General features: G+C 44.4%; 1 protein-coding gene across 1 annotated transcript; it reads right to left on the bottom strand.

Moving 5' to 3' along the window:
- Nucleotides 1–143: 143 nt before the first annotated feature.
- Nucleotides 144–19,410, bottom strand: LOC119214184 (kinase non-catalytic C-lobe domain-containing protein 1). The gene is made up of 28 exons (XM_062566719.1): nucleotides 19,403–19,410; nucleotides 18,861–18,952; nucleotides 18,601–18,740; nucleotides 17,848–18,402; nucleotides 17,332–17,446; nucleotides 17,124–17,195; nucleotides 16,869–16,930; nucleotides 16,612–16,770; nucleotides 15,644–15,721; nucleotides 15,390–15,471; nucleotides 14,920–15,112; nucleotides 13,709–14,397; nucleotides 13,408–13,546; nucleotides 11,277–11,539; nucleotides 9,908–10,260; nucleotides 9,039–9,132; nucleotides 8,853–8,947; nucleotides 8,562–8,746; nucleotides 7,173–7,283; nucleotides 6,893–7,040; nucleotides 6,593–6,736; nucleotides 6,115–6,321; nucleotides 5,876–5,958; nucleotides 4,963–5,116; nucleotides 4,326–4,448; nucleotides 3,982–4,041; nucleotides 3,429–3,586; nucleotides 144–415 (listed from the first exon to the last, which is right to left on the bottom strand). The coding sequence occupies exons 1-28, from the start codon at nucleotides 19,408–19,410 to the stop codon at nucleotides 181–183; spliced, it is 4,797 nt and encodes a 1,598-aa protein (XP_062422703.1). The 3' UTR covers nucleotides 144–180.
- Between the last annotated feature and the right edge of the window lie 240 nt (nucleotides 19,411–19,650).

Raw genomic sequence — 19,650 nt, 5'->3', positions numbered from 1 at the left:
GTTAACTATGGATTCTTCAGGATATATCATCATCGGGTGAGATCTGTAAAGTCTCACCACGTTGACCGGCGGGATCGCATCGTTTCTGTTGGGGGGGGGGGGGCACATACACCGAGGGGCCGGCCAGTCCCTTCTTTTTTTGTGCGATCACCGCGTGCGGCAACTCTGGGGACAATGCCGCTAAATTGATCGTTTAGTTGTGCGACAGAAGCAGATAAGAGGCCGGGGCCTGGTCGTCTCCCCCGTATCGGTGATCTGTCGCGGCGGAGGCAGGAGGCCCGTCAGCCCCCTCCTTATCTCCGACGCTTTGAAGACGAACCCTGATGCCTTTAGATGACAATAGAAAAGAATGAAGCCGCCCGGGACGTCGCTTTCACACTGCGCCGATTTCCTCAACTCCTGCCCGTTTCTGTCCCTGGAGGGAAAAGGCCGGGAGAAGAGACTGTATTCTAATCTCCACAGATTCACCAAAGGCTGGATTTAAATAAATACATATAAAAATAAAGAAACGAGAGATGTATTTTTTTTATGTGAGTCATTCAGGTTATTCATGAACATGTAAGAACCGAGTGGTTTAGTCAGACCTTTATTTAAAGTACAACTAGAAATACCCCCCATTCATGTAGCCATAATAAGTACAATTGCATTCAAAATGTTTGAATTGCTAACTTTAACACATTGAAATGTGGACCAGACTCTGCTGGTTCCTGTCAGCTTGGTGTAATATTGCATCAACAGTGGCATTGCGTGTATAAACAGTATTTTCATATTGAGCACTGTACTCTGTTGCAGTGCTTCATTCATGACAACAGGTCTTTTCGGGAGCTGTCAGGTAAAACGTTGCCCTCTTAATGATGCAAAATAGATATTTGTACGAAATGGATATATGCAAGTAAAGTGCAAGCAGCTCCAAATGGTTCAGGACAAGTAAATAAGCACACATTCCACCAGTGATACTTCATTATAACGCTATGAGAAGTGTATATGAATTGGATATTGAGTTGATAGTGTTTCAGCAGTCATCTTTATGCAGGAAACAATAAACAAAACAAAATGTAACCTATTTAAGTTTTTTAACTATGACAGTATAACAACTATAACAGACTATTTGGCCAAAACATACACATTAATGAAATGAAACATTAAGATGGTTAAGCTGAGGATAAGCACAATAATTCAATTGTCTTAATGGTCAGGTTTTAGACTGGCTTAAAATAAAATGTAACCATTACACACAAATCCTCCACTGAAGATTAAGGCGAGCAAATGCCAAAAAGCACGTTAAAAGTTCACAATGCTGGACTTCATCTCCCTACACGAGAGCGCCCTTGTTGTTGTTGTTGTTGTTGTTGTGTACAACGGTGCTTGTACTCTTCTGTATACCACGCCATCACGGATATGGTCTGACATTAATGCACTTTGGCAAACGGTGGCTTATAAAATCTCATTTGTTTGGCTGAATTAAGCAAATCTTCATGGCACGTCACATTCCATCCCTACGTTGTGCTTAGTGGCAGAAGACCGTTAGGAGAGAGAGAGACATTGTATCGTGTTGATGATAAATGCTATCACATCACCATTTGCTGTTTGAACGGGATTTAAATTCAGATAAAATGTACACATAGTCGTATAAATCTCATTTGTTAAATGAAGAGAAACTACACTTTGTATGTTATTAAAATATATGAAGTCTGACAGGCCTGGATCCACCTACTGTGGGGCGAGGGAGGGGGGGGGGTCTTAGCATGGCTCCTTACCCCCAAATCACTGAAATGTCCCCAATATTCACCTGATTGAATGGGTTCTCTGTGTCACATCAATCACAAATAATGATTAATAAATGTCAGTATATAAATCGAGAATCATCCCCTATTGATGCTCTTTTTGGAAATAAATTGCTAATATTAACCGTGGCAAACTATCTGTGTAATCTCTAGGAGGTTTTAAATAAAGTTGGGCTTAGATTTACTGACATTAGCTAAGGGGCCCTTGACCGACCCTGAACATTTGAACAAGTTTTCCAGTTCACAAGACTCTGTTGCCAGGACAACAACAGTGGGTCGGCGCCTCAGTGTGGCCTTGGACACGAGGCGTTGACCCGGTGGTGGGGACTCTGAGATGCCACTGGGTCAGGCCTCATTGGAAAGTGGCCTTGACCCTCCTCAGCTTGTCCTGGATCCTCCGTGTTTGGCGCTCGCTGGTCTGATGGAAGTTGCCGTCGTTCTCGGCGGCCAAGAGGTGGATGTCAGACGTGGCGAGTCGGGCGATGCGGCGCCGGAGGTAGGCCTGCAGCTCCGGGTCGGGGCTGTAGGGGTACACAGCCTCCTGGAAGGCGTGGACCTGACTCACAACCTTTGCTATGCTCCTTGAGCCAAGGATGGATGGACGAGAGCACGAAATGGGAATAAATTAAGGAAAAGTGAAAACATGAAAGTGTCCATCCTGCTTTTTTCCTTCCTGGCAGCAACATCGGTTTTGTCAGCGAGCTCATTTGGAGACAGCAGGGATGACCCCGGGTCCATAGCAACCAGCTGCGTCTCTGCCTCTCCCTGTTAGATCTCCTGGCCCCAGCATCTGGATGCAGCCAGTCGCCTCTCAGCATCTGGCCCAAAACCTCTTTTTCCAATCAAACCGCATCCCACGTGTGCCATCTGGCGCAGCACAGGAACCCCAACCAGCAACGCGAATCCAACAGCTGTGCCATTACCATCAAACCGCCACTTGTTGTGACCTCAGCATCTGGTCGGCCATATTGGAGTGAAGGAGAAGGACACAGGAAAATGTGTCCTCGTAGCTAGTTGGCCGACTTTGTCATAGATGGATTCTCGGGATGTGGGGAGAGCGGATTTTCAGGTAATAAAACCAACTGTTAATACACTGAAGCCCTGACAAGGACATGTAGCAGACTAATTCCACTGGCTGTGTGTCCATTCCACCAATTTTACACCTCAAAGGAAAACAAACGAGTGCAAATGACTGCATTTGTTAAATTATGGTTAAGTGAAAAAATAGCGATTGGTAAAAGCAGTGGCAACAGGTCTAAAGCTTGTTATTTGATTGCCTTTATTCTCCTCCTCTACAGTCTGTTCACAGGCAACTGTGTTTCCAAATATAACAAGAGCATGGGGGAATTCTCTGATGACACCACAGGGATTGCGGCGTTAAAATCGCAGGGAGGAAGAAAACGCGGGCACGTGACTTCAAGACAGCAACCTCTCTCAAAATGTTGAAAAGCAAAGGAGATCTATGATTTTAAGGGAGTCCATAACTGTTCAGGCACAATTCTGACCCGAATGGCACAGCTGTTGGAGTTGAAAATGAATCAGATCTCTCACTCGTGGAGCGGTATTCATAAAGCTTCTTCGTATAAGGGAGTTGTTTTAAAGACTTTTGACAGATCTAAAAGCGGACCCCCCCCCCCCCCTCACCTGAGCTTGGTCCACTTGTAAGCTCCAGTGGTGAGCGTGAAGGCTCCGATCTCCAGCTGCTGGACGTGCATGGCCAGGATGCGGGCCGCCGGCAGGGTGGGCCTCCTCCTCGCGTGTTCTCCCCCCATCAGGCACAGGTCGTCGCTCTTCAGGAACACCTGAGGAGACGGATATTCATCCGCACAGGAAAGGAATGATTTCCCACCACCGGGATGCAACGTTTCAGCTAAGCCAAAGTCTCCGGTGCCAGACCCACTAATTATGAGCGTACGTGGTTCTCTTTATTGCGGTTTTCGCGGGGAAAGTTTCCAGCAGAGCGATGCGTGTTGTTGGATGCCTTCGATGCACACGGTTCTTTTTGGGGGTAACTTTCAGAGGCAGAGGCAGCTGTCAGCTCTCAGCACACAGGCGAGTAGCTCCAAGCTGTTTTTCTATTGATTTGTTCGCCCTGCAGCCCAGTTTCACAATATGTGACCAGCCTGGCTTTCAGTTACAAACAACATACCAGTGTGCTTGCTCAAACACATCAACACACACACACACACACACACACCTGCACAGCTCGCAGCTCCTCCAGGATCTCGCACACCTTGGAAGGCAGATGTTTCCAAGCCTGCAAAAAGGGAGAACGTTTTATTCAGTACTGTAGCTTCAAAAGGAAGAAATGTTCGTATTTATTTTAAACTGGTGTCTTACTATTTTGTATTACTCATTTTGACGGCCATTGCACTTTCTACATTTTATTTGAATGCATAAATGGTACTTTCTAATTTGTGAAGCAAATTAAATAGCACTCAATTTGATCACAGCCGTACAAAACATTTAGCTGTAGGGCCTGTGACTTCTTACAGAATCTCCCGGGTTTGTGTGAGGAGTATTCATGAGATGCAGCCTTACTGGTAATTGCCTGACAATCACGTTATCCAGACCTCCGAGGACCTGCATGGCCGTGGCAAAGTTCCTGGACTCGTAGCAGTGTTTTCCTATCCACAGATACTTGGTCAGCAAAGCAACTTGTGTCTGCAAGGGAGGAGAGAGGTGCAATGAATAATGCCCAAAATCAAAGAAGGTATCCACAACAGTATGCTTTTTCAGAGGAGGCTGCATGATGAAGCATGTCTACTGGACAATGTTCAATGCAAGCGTGTTTGGTTATGGAAGCAGTTGAATTATCAGCTTGTGTGTCAGTGCTTAAAGTAGTTAAACTGTTTCAATTTCAATTGAAGATGAAAGCTGTTGAAAGTCCAATGTAAATATTTGAACTGTCATCTGGAGTATTTGAGCTGTCACATCAGTACCAAAGATATCACCAATTGAATTTCATGCAGAGATGTCCAAATTGTGCGGCATAGTTGTAGTGAGCAGTGTTTGGTGAAAGTTTGATGGAGCAGCTCAGGGGCAGATTTGAGAGACAACGTTCAGCTTTGATGTGTTTGTGTTCCTAAACGTCTATGAACCATTCACCCATGAGACTGGAGAAGCAGCGTCTGTAGCCGGGCCCGATCGCTCTCACGGGGGTTGGGGGCCCTCTCACCTTGACGGAGTCGCAGCTGACTATCTCAGCGGAGATCCAGTTGGCCACACCGTCAGCATATGTGAGCAGCTGCTGGAGGTGGCTGTCCGACGGTGCCTCCTCACAGACAAGTACACTGCTGCCCTCTGCTGGCGGGACATGAAGAGACACATTCCTGGTGGGGAGGGCAGAAAAAACCACTGAAATGATAATACATTTATTTGTTGTACCAAGAATGTTAATTATGATCAGTTGTTGTAGTCAAGCATGAGTGTCAAATATTACTTTGATAAAAATGTTCAGATGTGCCTCTGTTTTTTAAGTCTTTGGGTTTTACACTGAGGTTTGCTAAAAGTTTTTCCATTATTCCTTGTCTTAACCTCTTAAACTCCCTTAGGTCACATACAGTCCTGTATTTCAGAGGCTTAAGTCTATTAGTGTGTTAAAGAGGATAAATAAATGGTGGGAAAATAAAAACAACAACATATTTATCCATGATAATTACAAAATGAAACACCCTTCACCAAATCTTTTAAGGTCTTTTATGGATTTAACTATTTAACCTGCTTATTTTAAGAAGATTTTTCAGCTCCTGGCAACAGAACAAAGTAGCCTCAGTTTGAATTTCCCTTTGCGTCACGTAACGCATCTTGTTAGATGTAAAAAAAAGGAATATTCATTAAAAGCCGTGTATTTACATTAAACAGTAAATTAATTAAAATTGCATTTTGATTGAAAAAAGAGGGTTGTTTGGTTCACTTTCACACACTGACACACACGTTGGGGAAAAAAAGGAGTACGAGAAGGAAACTCTCAGCCTAATGAGAAGAGAAAAGATCCGAGAAACACGAGGAACGCAAATGTGTGCCTACATGACACGAGGGATGTTAATAGAATGTTATTCAAGTCTTTGAAGCTTGATCATTGCACTCACTTGTTCGGGGGCGAGACCTGGCCCCCCACCCCTTGGATCCTGGAGTTGAGAAAATGAACGGGATGACATCCGTGGAACATCTCCTGCAGGACAACATGTATCGCTCTAGTCTTGCATGGAGGTGGCTGCATTTGTTCAGGGTCTCCTTGTGGATTTATAAAAGCTCGTCTCCCTCTAGTGGTCACGAGAGACAACGACCACCTGAGTGCCAGGTGTGGGGATTAGACCTGTCCACTTACCTGCTGCAGCAAGGTGAGCTGCTGGGTCACGTGCTGCGCTCCCTTTTCATTGTGGCTGAAGGGGAGTCTCTCCTCACTGGGCAGGAAGGCGCTGGGGGGGTCCTCCCCCAGGGAGACGGGGCAAGGCACCGGCAGAGCCGCGGCGAGGGAGAAGGCCTTGTCTTTAGGCAGGGACGCAGAGGGCTCCACCGCTCTGGAGAATCTCCACTGCAGAAGGCGAGGAGGAGATTTGACAAGACAGGACACACGCTCTGAATCATGTAAACGATGGCACTACGTCAACACAGGGTTCATGACTCTCACCAGTTGAATCGATGGAGCGTTAAATACACCTCAATGTCTGTCTTTTACTTTTTGTAGGAAAGTTATTCCCAACAGAAGAAAAACACTCAATCAAGAGTGGGAAGAATAGAGTGACTGTTTTTAGATGATGACAGGTGATTATTAACACAATCCTCACAAAAAGTATAAAACTGACCTTTCTCCCGAGGTCGTCGGTATGCAAACACATCGAATAATTATCTTCCTCAAAGCTGACTTGGTTTCCTCGGATCAAAGTCCTATAAGTGGGGCTGTGGAGAGCAGAAAGAAGGTCCTCCCCTCGGCTGTCTAAAGGAATCACCTGGGGGGGGCCAAAACATATTAATATATCAAGCAACTACACAATGAAGACATCTTGTGTTTCACAAGGGGAAAGACGTTGGCAGTCACTGTAAACGCAGCTAGGAACTGACGGGTCGTCTCTGTAGAGTGCAGCACGCATCGCTGAGGTGTTTACCTCGGTATTCAGGAAGCGCTCCAGCGTGTCCACCAGGTCGGACCTCGGTGTGAAGTCCACCTGTTTACAGTCGGCTATCCAGAGCTGGAGCAAGTCCAAACTGCGATGGAAGATCTTCACAGTGTCCCCCGACATGTCCGGACCTTGTCTGCCGGGAAACACGAGCATTGTTGTTGGGCAGTGCAGTTTTCAGTGTACACACTGCTTGTTCTCTCTCTTTGCATGCGGTGCTTTGCATGGTTGTTTCTATCTATTCAAGCGTTTACTTGTTATGCAGTACCTGGCGGCACAGATGAATTTATCCATTATGAACTGCAGTAACTGCTTGGGAGTGCAGAGGAAACGATAGGTGTACAGAAACTGCTGGATGAAGCCGTCCACTGCAGCGTTTCTGGGATGACAAGGAGCAGAGAGCAACACTGTTTGAAAGGTTAACAAAATAATTTAAACATCATTTTGAGTTCTTTACCTCGACCTAAATATTCATAGCATTCTCCTTCAACTCCTTTCTGCGCTCCTGTACTCTTGGAGATGTTGTACCTCCTTGGGGCATCCAAACCAAGTGTTCAGTTGCGTCAAACCCAAACCACCAAAACTCTCCATATTAGTGTTGCAATGGGTGTCATGTGAGCTGCCAGACAAATGGGTATTCATCGACATCAAACAAAAGTCAAAGGCCCCTAAAAGATAAAACTAAGTATTCACACAATATCAATTATTATTATTCTCTTCTACTATATCACCCAGCTTATTATAATACACCAACACTTTTATGATCAAATATGTAGGGGACTGTCACTTCATGTCCAATGTGAATCTGAAACTATATTAACTATTTGTATTTCTCTTTTTACCACAAAGATCCTTATCCACATTATCTCTGATTGATGAGTTCTGCCGTCTTTTTAGGGGAATTATCTGTTATCTGGAATTTTCAGCCATGAATAGTATCTAAAGTATTCCCCACCAGCGTTACACGGTGAAGCTTGTACTTGGCTGAGAGGCAAAGTCGGTGAATAACATAATAACAATAATGAGAGCTTTAAAATTACATTACTTGTTATTTAGCTGACACTTTTATCCTAAGCGACTTACATTGCATTTTAACTCGAGGTCTACATGATGCCTGGCGAGGAATTTGGGGGGGGTTAGGAATCTCGCTCAGGAAGACTTGGCAAGACATGGCACATGGAGCAGCCAGGATTGAAACCACCAACCTTGTGGTCCCCAGCACACCGCACTGCTCCATGCGCCACCATCAACAATGACATAAAAAGGACAAAAGTAAGATTGTGGAAACAAATTTAGCCAGTTTGTAAAAGATAATCATGGGAAATGTCCGCGCCTATTTGAGTGTTGATGTGGTTTCCCATGATGCTCAGGAGAAGCAGTGATAGGTGGATCGTTTACAGATCAGCATAAGGGTTGGAACAAAGTGTATGCAACAAGCCTGAGCAGAGAGAGCATGACTAGAAAAGATTTTACTGCACTACGGTGCACATAAGGAAATATTATAATTATTGCGATATTCTACATTGTGCTGAACTTTAGAACATGAAGTCTGTCTTGGCCTTGTTGCATGGAAGGGTATGAAGCAACAATGCACAATCTTTTGATCACAACCCACTCACTCCTCACTCATGCAAATGAAAGAGCTCCTCAATGATACCTGGCATAGAGGTAAGCCATGAGGCCCAGAGGAGAACCAGCGTACAGAGCCCTCTTGCCTTTGCTGGTACCAAAGCTCAGGACAGAGGAGTCCTCAGAGGACTGGAGGTCCAAAGACCCAGGTCCACTGACAGCCAAAGCAGGCAGTAATGAAACCTCCAAACCCCACTCGTCCACACTGAGAACCTGTAGCAATGCAAGATATCAAATCAAAGAATAGAAAAGCCAAGGTGTTGTTGGAGGGAATGGATGTATTGTTGGGAATGGTAGTACTTGGTACTTGAAGAAGTACCTCAAGGTATTTTTTCACGCAGTCTAGGAAGACTACTTTGGATCGGAGTTCTTCAAGCTGGGACTTGAGTTTGGACAGCATCTGTTTGTTTTCACCTTCGGGTGACACATACACCGTTTTAGAGATCCCTGGAAGCGACACATGCCTTTTTCGCACACTAGCAGTGTTGTTAACTGGGTACCGAACCTTTGTTTTTCCTCTCTTGTTGAATCAGCTTCTGGAAGAAGTTTCGTGTTTTCTTCAGATTCCTTGTTTCAATCATCAGCTGCTGCTGCAGTTCCTGTTCAAAAAAGAAATCACGCAAAATCACACAAAAAGGCTGTAAAGTGCCCCCACGAGCCTTTCACTAGAAAAGCCTTTCAGCTGTTTCCAGTGCAGCATTCTCCTTTTTTTCCGTCTTGCCTCTCAACTGTGGCACAAAAGAATGCAACTGCTCTTTTCAAGTGAAATGAGTCAAAGTCAAAGCAGCAGTACTCCAATTCACAAACCCCCATCAAAGCTTTCACAACATTAATATTATTGTATTACACTAAGTTACTCTGTCAAAGACTGAGTTCATCACTTTCAGATTCAGATCCAGGTTGGAGAGATGCCAATACGCCAATTATCTTTAGCGCCCCCACACTATCTAATCCCATTTAGCCCAAAGCCTTGATCATGCCCTGCCTCATTAAGAATAGGAAAATAATACCTGCACTTATTCATGAAAGCTGACCATGTGAAGGGCAGAAGGAGACCATGCGTGCAATAAGCACTTGGGTTAAACATAACGGATCAAATGCACAAGGGATGGAAATGAAAGCATTGCAAAATTTCTATTTTTTTGTGGTTGTTGTTGTTGACTCTCTAACTTAAAAAGCCTCCACTACATGGTTGAGTTTTGAATTAGTATAAACATGTCTTGCACCTTTTGCTGCATCATGTTTTACCTAAAAAAAACAGGCTCATTTACATATATTTCATTTAATATAATCCGATGAATAAATAATGCCTGGCTGCTGTTTGTTCAAACAAATGGGGTTAAGGTCAAACAAGTGGCAGTGAGCTCCACCCACCTGTGTTTTCACATCCAGGCCCGGAGATCCCGTGTGCTGCCCCAGATTCACAGCGTACTGGATCACCTCAGGACTGAAGCACTCTTCCCCAAAGAAGGCCAAGGCCCAAGTTGGGCCGGAGCTGAAGGCCAGCCCCTCCGCTCTGGATCCGGGAGAGACGAGTCGCTCCGACACCAGAGACTCGCTGTCCTCCATTTCCTCAGAGCAGCTGAGGCTCATCCGTTCATCCCCCGGCCGCCCCTCCCCTTTCTCCGATGGAAACTCCACTTCAGAGGGGCTTTCATCGCTGCCCCCTGCGGATTCACGTTCTCCTCCCTCCATGGCCACCGCTTCCGAACTGCCGGTACTCATGCCTCAACCCGTGAACAAGGACAGTGGGGAGAGAGAGAGAGAGAGAGAGAGGGGGGGGGGGGGCGTGGGGGGGATTTGGGACAAGACCAGAAGGAGAGAGAGACTAAATCACATGGAGATAGACGAATCAAAATTACAAATAATGTGTGAAAAAATAGTTTTTTGGGGATCCAGAGGTGGTGCTGGGGGTATTTCTTAATAACCACGTCATGGGTGCACAATGCACCGTCTGTTCTATCCATCACCATCGCTTGATCTTGAGTGTTGTAAGAGCCCGATTGTAATCAAGACCACATGTTTGGGATAGTTCAGTAAAAACAGATGCAAGGGTGTGTTTGCTGAATGTTGCTGGCCAGGAATGAGTCTTTGAGGAGAAAAATGAATCTCAAGAGCCCAGCCGGTATGCCTTGGACTCTCACGAATGTGCTTCAGCCTTAAGAAGAGTATACAGCAGCCAGTCAGAGCTCCCATTCAGTCCGCAGCCAAAGTGGAATATATCAGAATACAGATGGGTTGATGTTCATTTGGATTTATTCAAACGTGAAACCAGTGTTGAATGTGCAAACTCATAATAACCGTATAGCCTATTAATGTTTTACGCCAGTGTTGAGTAAAATCTTTCTAACAATATGTTAGTTCTCTTCGGAAATACAAAAGTATCCAAATCAACCGATGTTAACCATAGTCTATACTGTAAGGCACTTGTGTTTAACTTGATCAAGAAGAATAGAAATACTCCAATACAATACTAAATAATCTGACAGATTTGACTTTTTAAATATGATGTATTGGTATGGATTAAATTCTTTACAAATAAAAAATCCTCATTGAGTCCTAAACTCAAGTCTTGCCAGATCCCAGACGACCTGCTATACATCATTAGATAGGCTTGTATTATGTAAACTTTAAACTGGAAGAACAGTTATCAGAACTCAACTCAGCACATGCAAATCACAATAATAAACTGTAACTAGACTTGAGTCTATAAAACAAAACGTACATAAGTCTATATCTATACCTTGAAAGATGCAGCGTTGACTCTCCCTTGCTCTTAAATGGATGTGTTTGAGTGTATCCTCCTCTCTCCCATGACAGGGCAGGGCCTCGGTTCCCTCGGTGCAACAACTCACAGAAGCAGGACCGGACGCGTGAACGTTCCCATCCAGGTGGAGACGACCACAAAGGATAACTTCTCTCTCCGCTCTACATGCTGAGGCTACCAAGGGTGGAGGGAGCGCCGTCCGGTTCACAGCCTTTGATGGAGCCTGCTCATTAGAGCCGCTGCCGGAGACGCACCAGGAGAGAGAAAGCACACACGGCGAGTTCAAAGCGAGCCACTATGAGCCCTCCTGCGAAGAACCGCGGAGATCCTATGCAATAGAGTTTGTGATAAAAAATGTAAATAAAAAAGAAACAGGAACAGTACACGTCAAAGTTCACAGATCAATATAGAAGACTGCATACAAGCAGGGGTTTGTGATCCCATATGAAGTCTCTCTTGAAAACATCTCGCAGATCCCATGCACTAGCAAAATCAATAAACTACCAACAGATCAATAAAATGTAACTGCACACTGTGCCCTCTGTCACTCAAAAAGGCTACACTGTAAAAAAAAGTCAGTAATATTTACGGTGAAAAACTGTCAAATCAAGACAGTTACAGACTGTTAAGTTGAAATCGGTAAAATTCAGTTTATTTGACAGTGAAACACCGTAAATATATATGTCAGCACAGAAAGTGGGCATTCATATATTGTAATAAATACGTTTAATCACTGTTAATTGTTGGATTGCATTGATGCATTCCAAGTATTGTTCTTCGAATCTTTATTCAACTTATTCTATTTCTCCCGCGCCGCACCTTTTAACTCCTTCACAATTTCAGCTATTTAAACCGTTCGAATATTAAATATTAATGAAATATTCAAATGTTCAGCACATTCAGGAGAGGGGTGCTATGACTTTTCAGCTTTCTAGCTCTTATAATTAAATTTATATAAATTTTACGATATGGATAATATGGATATATATATCCATATATCCATAATATTATTCAATATTGTGATATTTACATTAATTACTTTTACTTTTTTATATTTTGTTAGTGTTAAATATACGGACCGCACTGCACTGTAAAAAATCTGTTGAAAATACGGCTTCCAGTATTTCCCCGTATGTTGTTTTTAAAGTAAATCACCGTAAACAAAGATTGGTTCTGAACTGTGAGGGTCTGAACAGGATGGTCTATTTCCATGCCGATTGGTGATGGCTCCATAACGCTGCAGATTAAAGGCTCTGTCCACGCATCGCCCCGAGCGTAAAAGCACGACGAGGGCTGGTTGAAAAGACGTGTGAGGTAACAGACAAGCTCGTCCCGTGCTCACATTTAAATGCAGAGTGAAGTGTGCGGCACAGAGTCTGTAGCTTTCATTCATGAAGCCACAGTGCCCCCCAGCAAGTGTATCAGCAAGTGTATCAGTAACAACGCAGCAGAGGCATTACATCCCTCCCTAGTACTATCAAACACAGTTCGTATCGGTTACCATAGGGACTGTATAGGCTGTGTATCAATTGGATATTTTATAAATGGTTAACTGAATGCACTATATGGCTGTGCAAAGGAGGAGGACAAATCATGCTATCTGATACATTTGGTCATTTCACTGTTTAGAGGGAAGCACTGGCCTATTTAGTGTTAACAATATTTCCATTTTCAATTTAGACTGATTATTCTGACACCAAAGGTAACTGCACTCTTCGATTTTAAGGATTAAAAACTGATAACATGATTGTATAAATAAACAGAACATATTATGGAATGACTGTGTGTGTGTGTGTGTGTGTGTGTTTGTGTGTGAAACTGTAAACTGACACTGTGCTGGTTTTAAAAATAGATCCACATCTGTAATTTGCAGTACAACAACACTAAAAAGACTCCTTCGGTATTATCAGGTACACAGATAGCCTGTAAAATAATTAATTCAATGATGTAGGCAGTGATTTATGTCTAGTAAGCAACCGTCTAATTATGAGGTGCTGTTAATGGTCCTGTAGACAGATGATCAACACAGTGTTCAGTAGATTATTTTACAATTAAAAGAGTAATGTTCTCCTCTTTAAAATGCCTAAATGTCTCAAGTCCCACTTACAGCGGGGATGGGCTGTAGCTAACCAGGGAGTGCAGCACACCAAGCAAATCGTCTTCCCAGTACAGATCGCTGAATTTCTCCTTCACAACACTTGCAAACGCTGGGTACTGGAAGTCCTTCAGAGAGAAGATGCAGTCCCCTAAAAAAAAGAGAAAAAAAGCAGATCTTCTATTTGGAAGAAGACGTCTTCTTATCTAAATGACAGAGTGGGTGGTTATTTTGTTGTTTCATTAAAGAGTGAAGAAGGCTCGAGTGAAGAAGCATGCAGACTTTGAAATGCTGCCCATTAAAAGATACGTACCCAGGCCAATGTCCTCGTGTTCATTGGCCAAATGCACATCAAGTGAGCACTCTCCGCTGAGTAGCTTAATGACCTCCTGTAGGGCAGGGTGGACTTTGGGGGAGATGGACTCTGAAGGAGGTCGGTGCTGCCTGGAGTCTTGTGTCCCTGGACTTTGTCCATTGCAAGCTCTCGGTACACCGCGATCTAAGGCGCTGTCCGGATTGATGGAACTGTCTTCGAAATGGGGTGATGGCAGGCCACACTCATGGGGTCCAGGCCTCATGGGCGCATGCAAATGTTTAATGAATGGGCCGTCAACGCTCTCCGGACCTGTGATTAGTCCCTGCAAAGCCCGCGGCACGTGGGACAGATTTAAATCCAACCCGAGCAGAGACTCTTGAGATCTGACCTGCACAGGCACTAAGCAAAGGCGTCCCGTTGTGGGATCCTGACGGAAAAGGTAATTGTTGAAAACGCCACAAGCCCCGAGTTCAGCGGGTGATGGTGGAGGAAGAGAGACTTCAAGAAAACACATATTGGGGAACGCGGAAGTAGAGTTGACCGGCAAATTGTCGACAGAGGTTGTGTTTACGACTGCATGATGAACAGGCAACTCCTGTGCATGTAGATCAGGTTCAGGGAAGTCAGAGCAGGAGTGTGGTGGGAAATCAAGGCCCTTCGCCTGCATGTGTTCACTGCTTTCTGTCCTGTAAAATGAACAATGTCAAGTGTTAATGTTGTGCTTTTTTAATCTCTTCAATTTTCTTTCCTATAGATTCAGGTTTATCACCTTTCTTTTCTGAGGTTAATGAAGAGACTCTTACGCCAAATAGTTTAGCTTAGCATAAAGACAAAAACAAAGCTCCCAAGACAGAGTTTGAAGTAGTGGCCATGAATGGTATCGCAGGATCACCAAAAATACTTTGAGTAACGAGCAGCTTTACAATAACTTTCATAATATTCCTAACTAGCCAGTCAGCAGGTCAGATGGCTCAGATATAGTCCAGCGCGTATGTCCTCGAAAGCCACAACCTTTTCGTGTGTCTAATGGTTACGTAAAGCAAACATTTAGTAGTAGTGTCCTTGTACAGAGCCAGGCTAGGTGTTAATTTAACTCTTAACAAGAAAGCAAAGGCATACAACCCACATTTTAAAACTGTTTCATTACATTTCATGAAATTATCAAATCACATGCACCACTATTTTAAGGGATTCTTTTAACACCCTACCCTTCAATGCCAGCTCCAATGTGCCGGCTCCCCTCCTCTGAGTTCCACTCATTCGTCAGGATGATGGGGGTGAAGTGTGTGGCGGTGGAAGTGAAGGCCTCTGGGAGGTGAAGTTCCCTGCTGACTGTAAAGCTGTGGGGAACAGGGCCATGCACAGGAGCCAGTCGGCTCTCAGTGGCCATTGGCACAAAGCCTACACACAGTTACAATGCCAGATACAACATCAGTGATATTGTCTCATGCAGTGAGTGTTACGCAGAATGCTAATTTGCCATGATTTTGGTTAAACCGATGCTTTTTCCTGCATTCTCTTCTTCAGCATAATCAAAGACATAAACTAATGGACAGTGCCTCTCGACAACAAGATTCAAAGGTTCTCCCTTTGGCACATATAGCGTATGATATACCTCACATTTCAAGGTAAACTACAATGCATGAGGGTTGTCCACACTAAAGGGAAGATGTCCTACCGCTGTCTCGTGCAGACTCTTCCGAAGAGCTTGGAGTGTCAGTTGCCCTCCAATCATCTGCATCAGTCGATTTGGAGGCTGGCTGAAGGAAAATAGACTTTGTTACAATGAAGAGCTCTTTTACCATGAGAATAATGGGGACAGACATGAAGAGGAGGTTTGAATGGAATCAGAATGAGCCAGGCGTTGAGATTTGAATACAATAAATAGAGACAAAAGTTGTGAATTCATCCGTGGAGAAAAGGACCGTTTACCGGGTGAACTCTGCTGATGAGGTTATTCCACACGGCTTCAGCATTGGTCCCTCGACGTGATAAGTAGTCACGACAGCTCTGAAACCGCAGGAGAGCAAATGTGATGTCAGTACAAGACACTTTGCTCTTGCTCACAACCTCTAACACACACATACAGACACACACACACACACACACACACACACTAATAATGTCAGAATCAGTTTGTAGTGTTTGATTGAATTCAACAGCGAGCATTTGAAGGCTGAACAGTTACTTCTACACAATGACTGACAGCATATAAATAAAAGTTAATGATGTGGGTTTTTTAAGGAGTCCTTTGTTGGCTAAATGGCAGAGCACTTTCACAAATTGGATTCTCTATATTTAAATCAATGCGTTTCTTTCAAGCAGGATGTGTCTATTTAGAAAGGTGCTTCTCTCTGAAGTTGCACACTTTGATATGCAGAAATCCAATCAGGATTTATTTATAGAAAACTTTTCATTCAATGAAATGCAGTTTAAAGTGCTTTTCACAACAAGACATGAAAGACAGAAGGGCAAAATAACATAGGGCAGCATTAAACCTACCTTACCTAAATGTAAAAGTAGAAAATAAATCAAATAGAAATTAAAAGTAAAAATGATTAAGAATCCAAATCAGTTTGTTTTAAAATGTACTTTTACAGGGCACTAGAGCCCAATCACAGAAATTGATGAATCAACAGAATCAACATTTCCAGACATTTTTCATCTAAATAAAGGGTCACAATGACAATCAAAGCCCTTCTTAAAGCCAAACCAATTGCCTTGTTTTTTTAATTATATGTTTAAATTGTATTGTATTTCAGATCTCTGATCAAAAACTGTTATATCTGTAATCTGCAAGTTGTAGTTGCTTGTGCCTGTAAAAGACGACAAGCGGGTAACAGGGAGCAACATGTGCAGCAGCAGCTCCTCGTCTGCCAGTATCAGGCTGAGAGCCTCACTTTTTTAGCCGTGACGATGGTCGGCCTCTCGATGGGCGTCCTCTTTGCCATCTCCAGCAGCAGTCTCTTCAGTTCACGAGGCACCGCCAGTTTTTGATTGGGTGATAAAGTGAACTTGGCTGCAGCCCAAAGAATAGCAGCAACCGCGTAGACACAAACCTGAGCCAAGGGGATCAAAGAGGAGAGGAAAACATAAAGGCAAAGCATACGATTGGTGACAGTGATCTTTTTAAAAAGATAAATGGAGGCACAAGAACCTTCTCAGTTACAATTCCGTGTTCTTGATATTCTGGAGCAAGATAAAATGCGTCTCGGGATCCTGCAGAGGATACAGAAAGTCAGTACTTGAAGTGAACCAAAACACTGTTGCCTCAGTATGTACACGCTTGGGTTTCTTTCAACTACTGTTTTGATAGTACACAACCAAATAGAAAAGATGGATGAATATTAAGCTGCCAGCCTTCAATGTTCTGCAACGGCAAAGCACACCACAGTTCAAAAAGTGAACCTACCGATGTTTTTAGGTTTCAGGAAAAGTACTTCTCCATCACAGCCCACATGCAGCGTGTCCAGGCATAGATAGGCTAATAATACAGAGAGAAATCAGCTGCATAGTACAACTGCAGGCATCAAATTCAAGCCACGCCACACATCATTTGCATAATCTTTGATTCCCTTTCGGCAAGCCCATGGTTTAATGAGCAAGGTGGTTCAAATCACCTGGGAAGTCAGTGTAGGTCTGCAGGGAGGAGAGGCAGGTGTAACACAGAGCCCAGAGCTCATCCACTGTCAGCCTTCGTCCCCACCGAGTCAGTAACTCTCTCAGCGAGATCCACTGGATGGAAAATTAAGAACAAATTAAAAGAGGAAGACATTTTACAACCTTCAGCGGGTCGCCCAAGTAACTCAAACTCAAGTTATCCTTAACTCCATTTCTGTCAAATAGTTTTTTGAGGGTTTAAACATTCATCCCATTTTGTACCTGCATGATTCCTCTGAACACAACACACAATTCCTTTGAAGAGTGCAAATAAGGCAACTTCTTCCCCCGCTACTTCTCATAGTTTCACTTAAGAGCAGATGCCATGTTAGAAAATCAACCATCTATTGGTTGAACAGACTGACACCCACCCAACTAGAACCCTTTTTGATTCTAGCTTTTCTTACGAAACCGCCTCTTTAGCGGGCCCTAATGGCCGCACCAGATACCACTGAGAGAAACCATGGCTGTCTGACCTCGTCCTGAGATTCTTCATTGAGGCACAGCATGCTTTTGGTCATGTAGTTGTTGGGAATATAGAGGCTCTGGTCCTCAGGCGGGTCGGACTCCATTTCCATCTGAGCGCACAAAGATGCTGAATCATGTGTGCAGTCCTTAGGTTCATGGTACCCTGTGACCTCGGTATCCCTGCTGCACAACGTCTCTGCAGCCACTCCACTTGCCGCTGACATTTGGTTCCCACGATCAGGCTCACGGGAGCGGCCCCGGTTCAGTCTTTGAAGCGTGCTACCCCACACAGACGAGCGCGCACCGATCTCCGTGAGGTCGGACACAGGTATGCTGATGTCCCCGTGGGTGGACGGGGACGGACAAGGGGGGTTGTTGGAGTCCGGGACCGAGCAGGAGCGGTTCAGGGCCCCCCTCACCCTGTTTGGCCTCTGCTGGGCTCTACGCCTCACCGGGGAGCTGTTGTGGGACCTGCAGTCCAACTCGCCGGCAAATATCACGCCGTCACCTTCAGCGCCGTCCATGTCGTCCGCCCAGAGGGAGGAGTCCCAGCCGCCGCACACCTGCAGATTGACATTCATCGGGTTCAGCCCAAAGTGGAGAGAATCCTGATTACACAGAGATAACGATAAGCGTACAAAGGTTCGGAGGGGGGAGCTTCAGCACTCTGAGCCTCTACGGTTTGCTCCTGTAGTGATTAAACCATATTTCCCTCTGCCTTCTGCAGCAGTTTCCTAAAAAAGCCACAGACTGTAACACACCTGCTGCCTGGACAGACCATTTTCTCTAACCGCACTGCCGGCACACGGGTCTTTGGTGTTGTCCTCCCAGCAGGACCTTTTAAGCAGACACCTGGGTTTGGGATGCTGCCACCTCGCCTCCCAGGAGCCTTCTCGTCCATCTGGGGATGATGCAAAGACAGCAATTGGTAACGGGGGGGGCGTGGGGGGGGGGGGGGGGTGGATCACGGCGGAGATACAAGGGCAACGCGTTCATTGATATGATAAAAGAAAACAAAAACCTTGAAAAGTTGACACTGATTCTATGGAGAGCACCCGCCGACCAACAGAAGACAGCCTCCGGCACACAGCTGCCGGGGAGGAATGAGACAGCCTCGCAGACAGACAGCCTCGCAGTTTTTATTTTGTTATTTATAATGCTTATTGCGATTAAACCCTTTAAACGTGTGCTACGTGTCTTTGGTTGATTATGCTTGGACATATGAATGTTCCATGACAAGGACGGTATTTTCTCATATGAAATGCAGGAGGAAGGTCATATGACGAAAATTTGGCAAATGAATAAATTGATGGAAAGAAGTGCAAACAATGTGCAAGAGCTGCTCTGAATGACTTTTCTGTGTACAGGAAAAATGACTTTATGGCTACAACAATCATTTCAATTCGCATAACAACATAGTGCTCAATTCTTTGGCATTTGTTTGATGATAGGTGGTAAATAAATGTGAATAATAATAAAATGGTTGTAAGATAAACATTATTGCAGTAAATACACATGTGATTCTTCTGGTGACTGCATGGGAATGGGATTGACGTGGTCTACTGGGACATATTCTTATGGTGTAACGGCATTACCAACCATCTCTTTGGGTCCTGATGAATTATTATCTGTGCCGAATGTAAGCATGTGGGCAGTTCATGCTTTAGGTCATGTGGTTGCGTGGATTCAGACAGTTTTTTAAAACTTTCATACCATTCATTGACAACCGCTTTAGACCTTTGTCGTGGCTCATCAATTGATTTCATTCTTGCAGATCAATCCCAAACCCAATATCCAATACGAGCCATTAA

The sequence above is a fragment of the Pungitius pungitius genome, chromosome 13 (assembly GCF_949316345.1).
Source record: "Pungitius pungitius chromosome 13, fPunPun2.1, whole genome shotgun sequence".
Taxonomy (NCBI): Eukaryota; Metazoa; Chordata; class Actinopteri; order Perciformes; family Gasterosteidae; genus Pungitius; species Pungitius pungitius.
The sequence above is the reverse complement of the archived record's forward strand: the minus strand, read 5'-3'. Positions and strand labels throughout refer to the sequence as shown.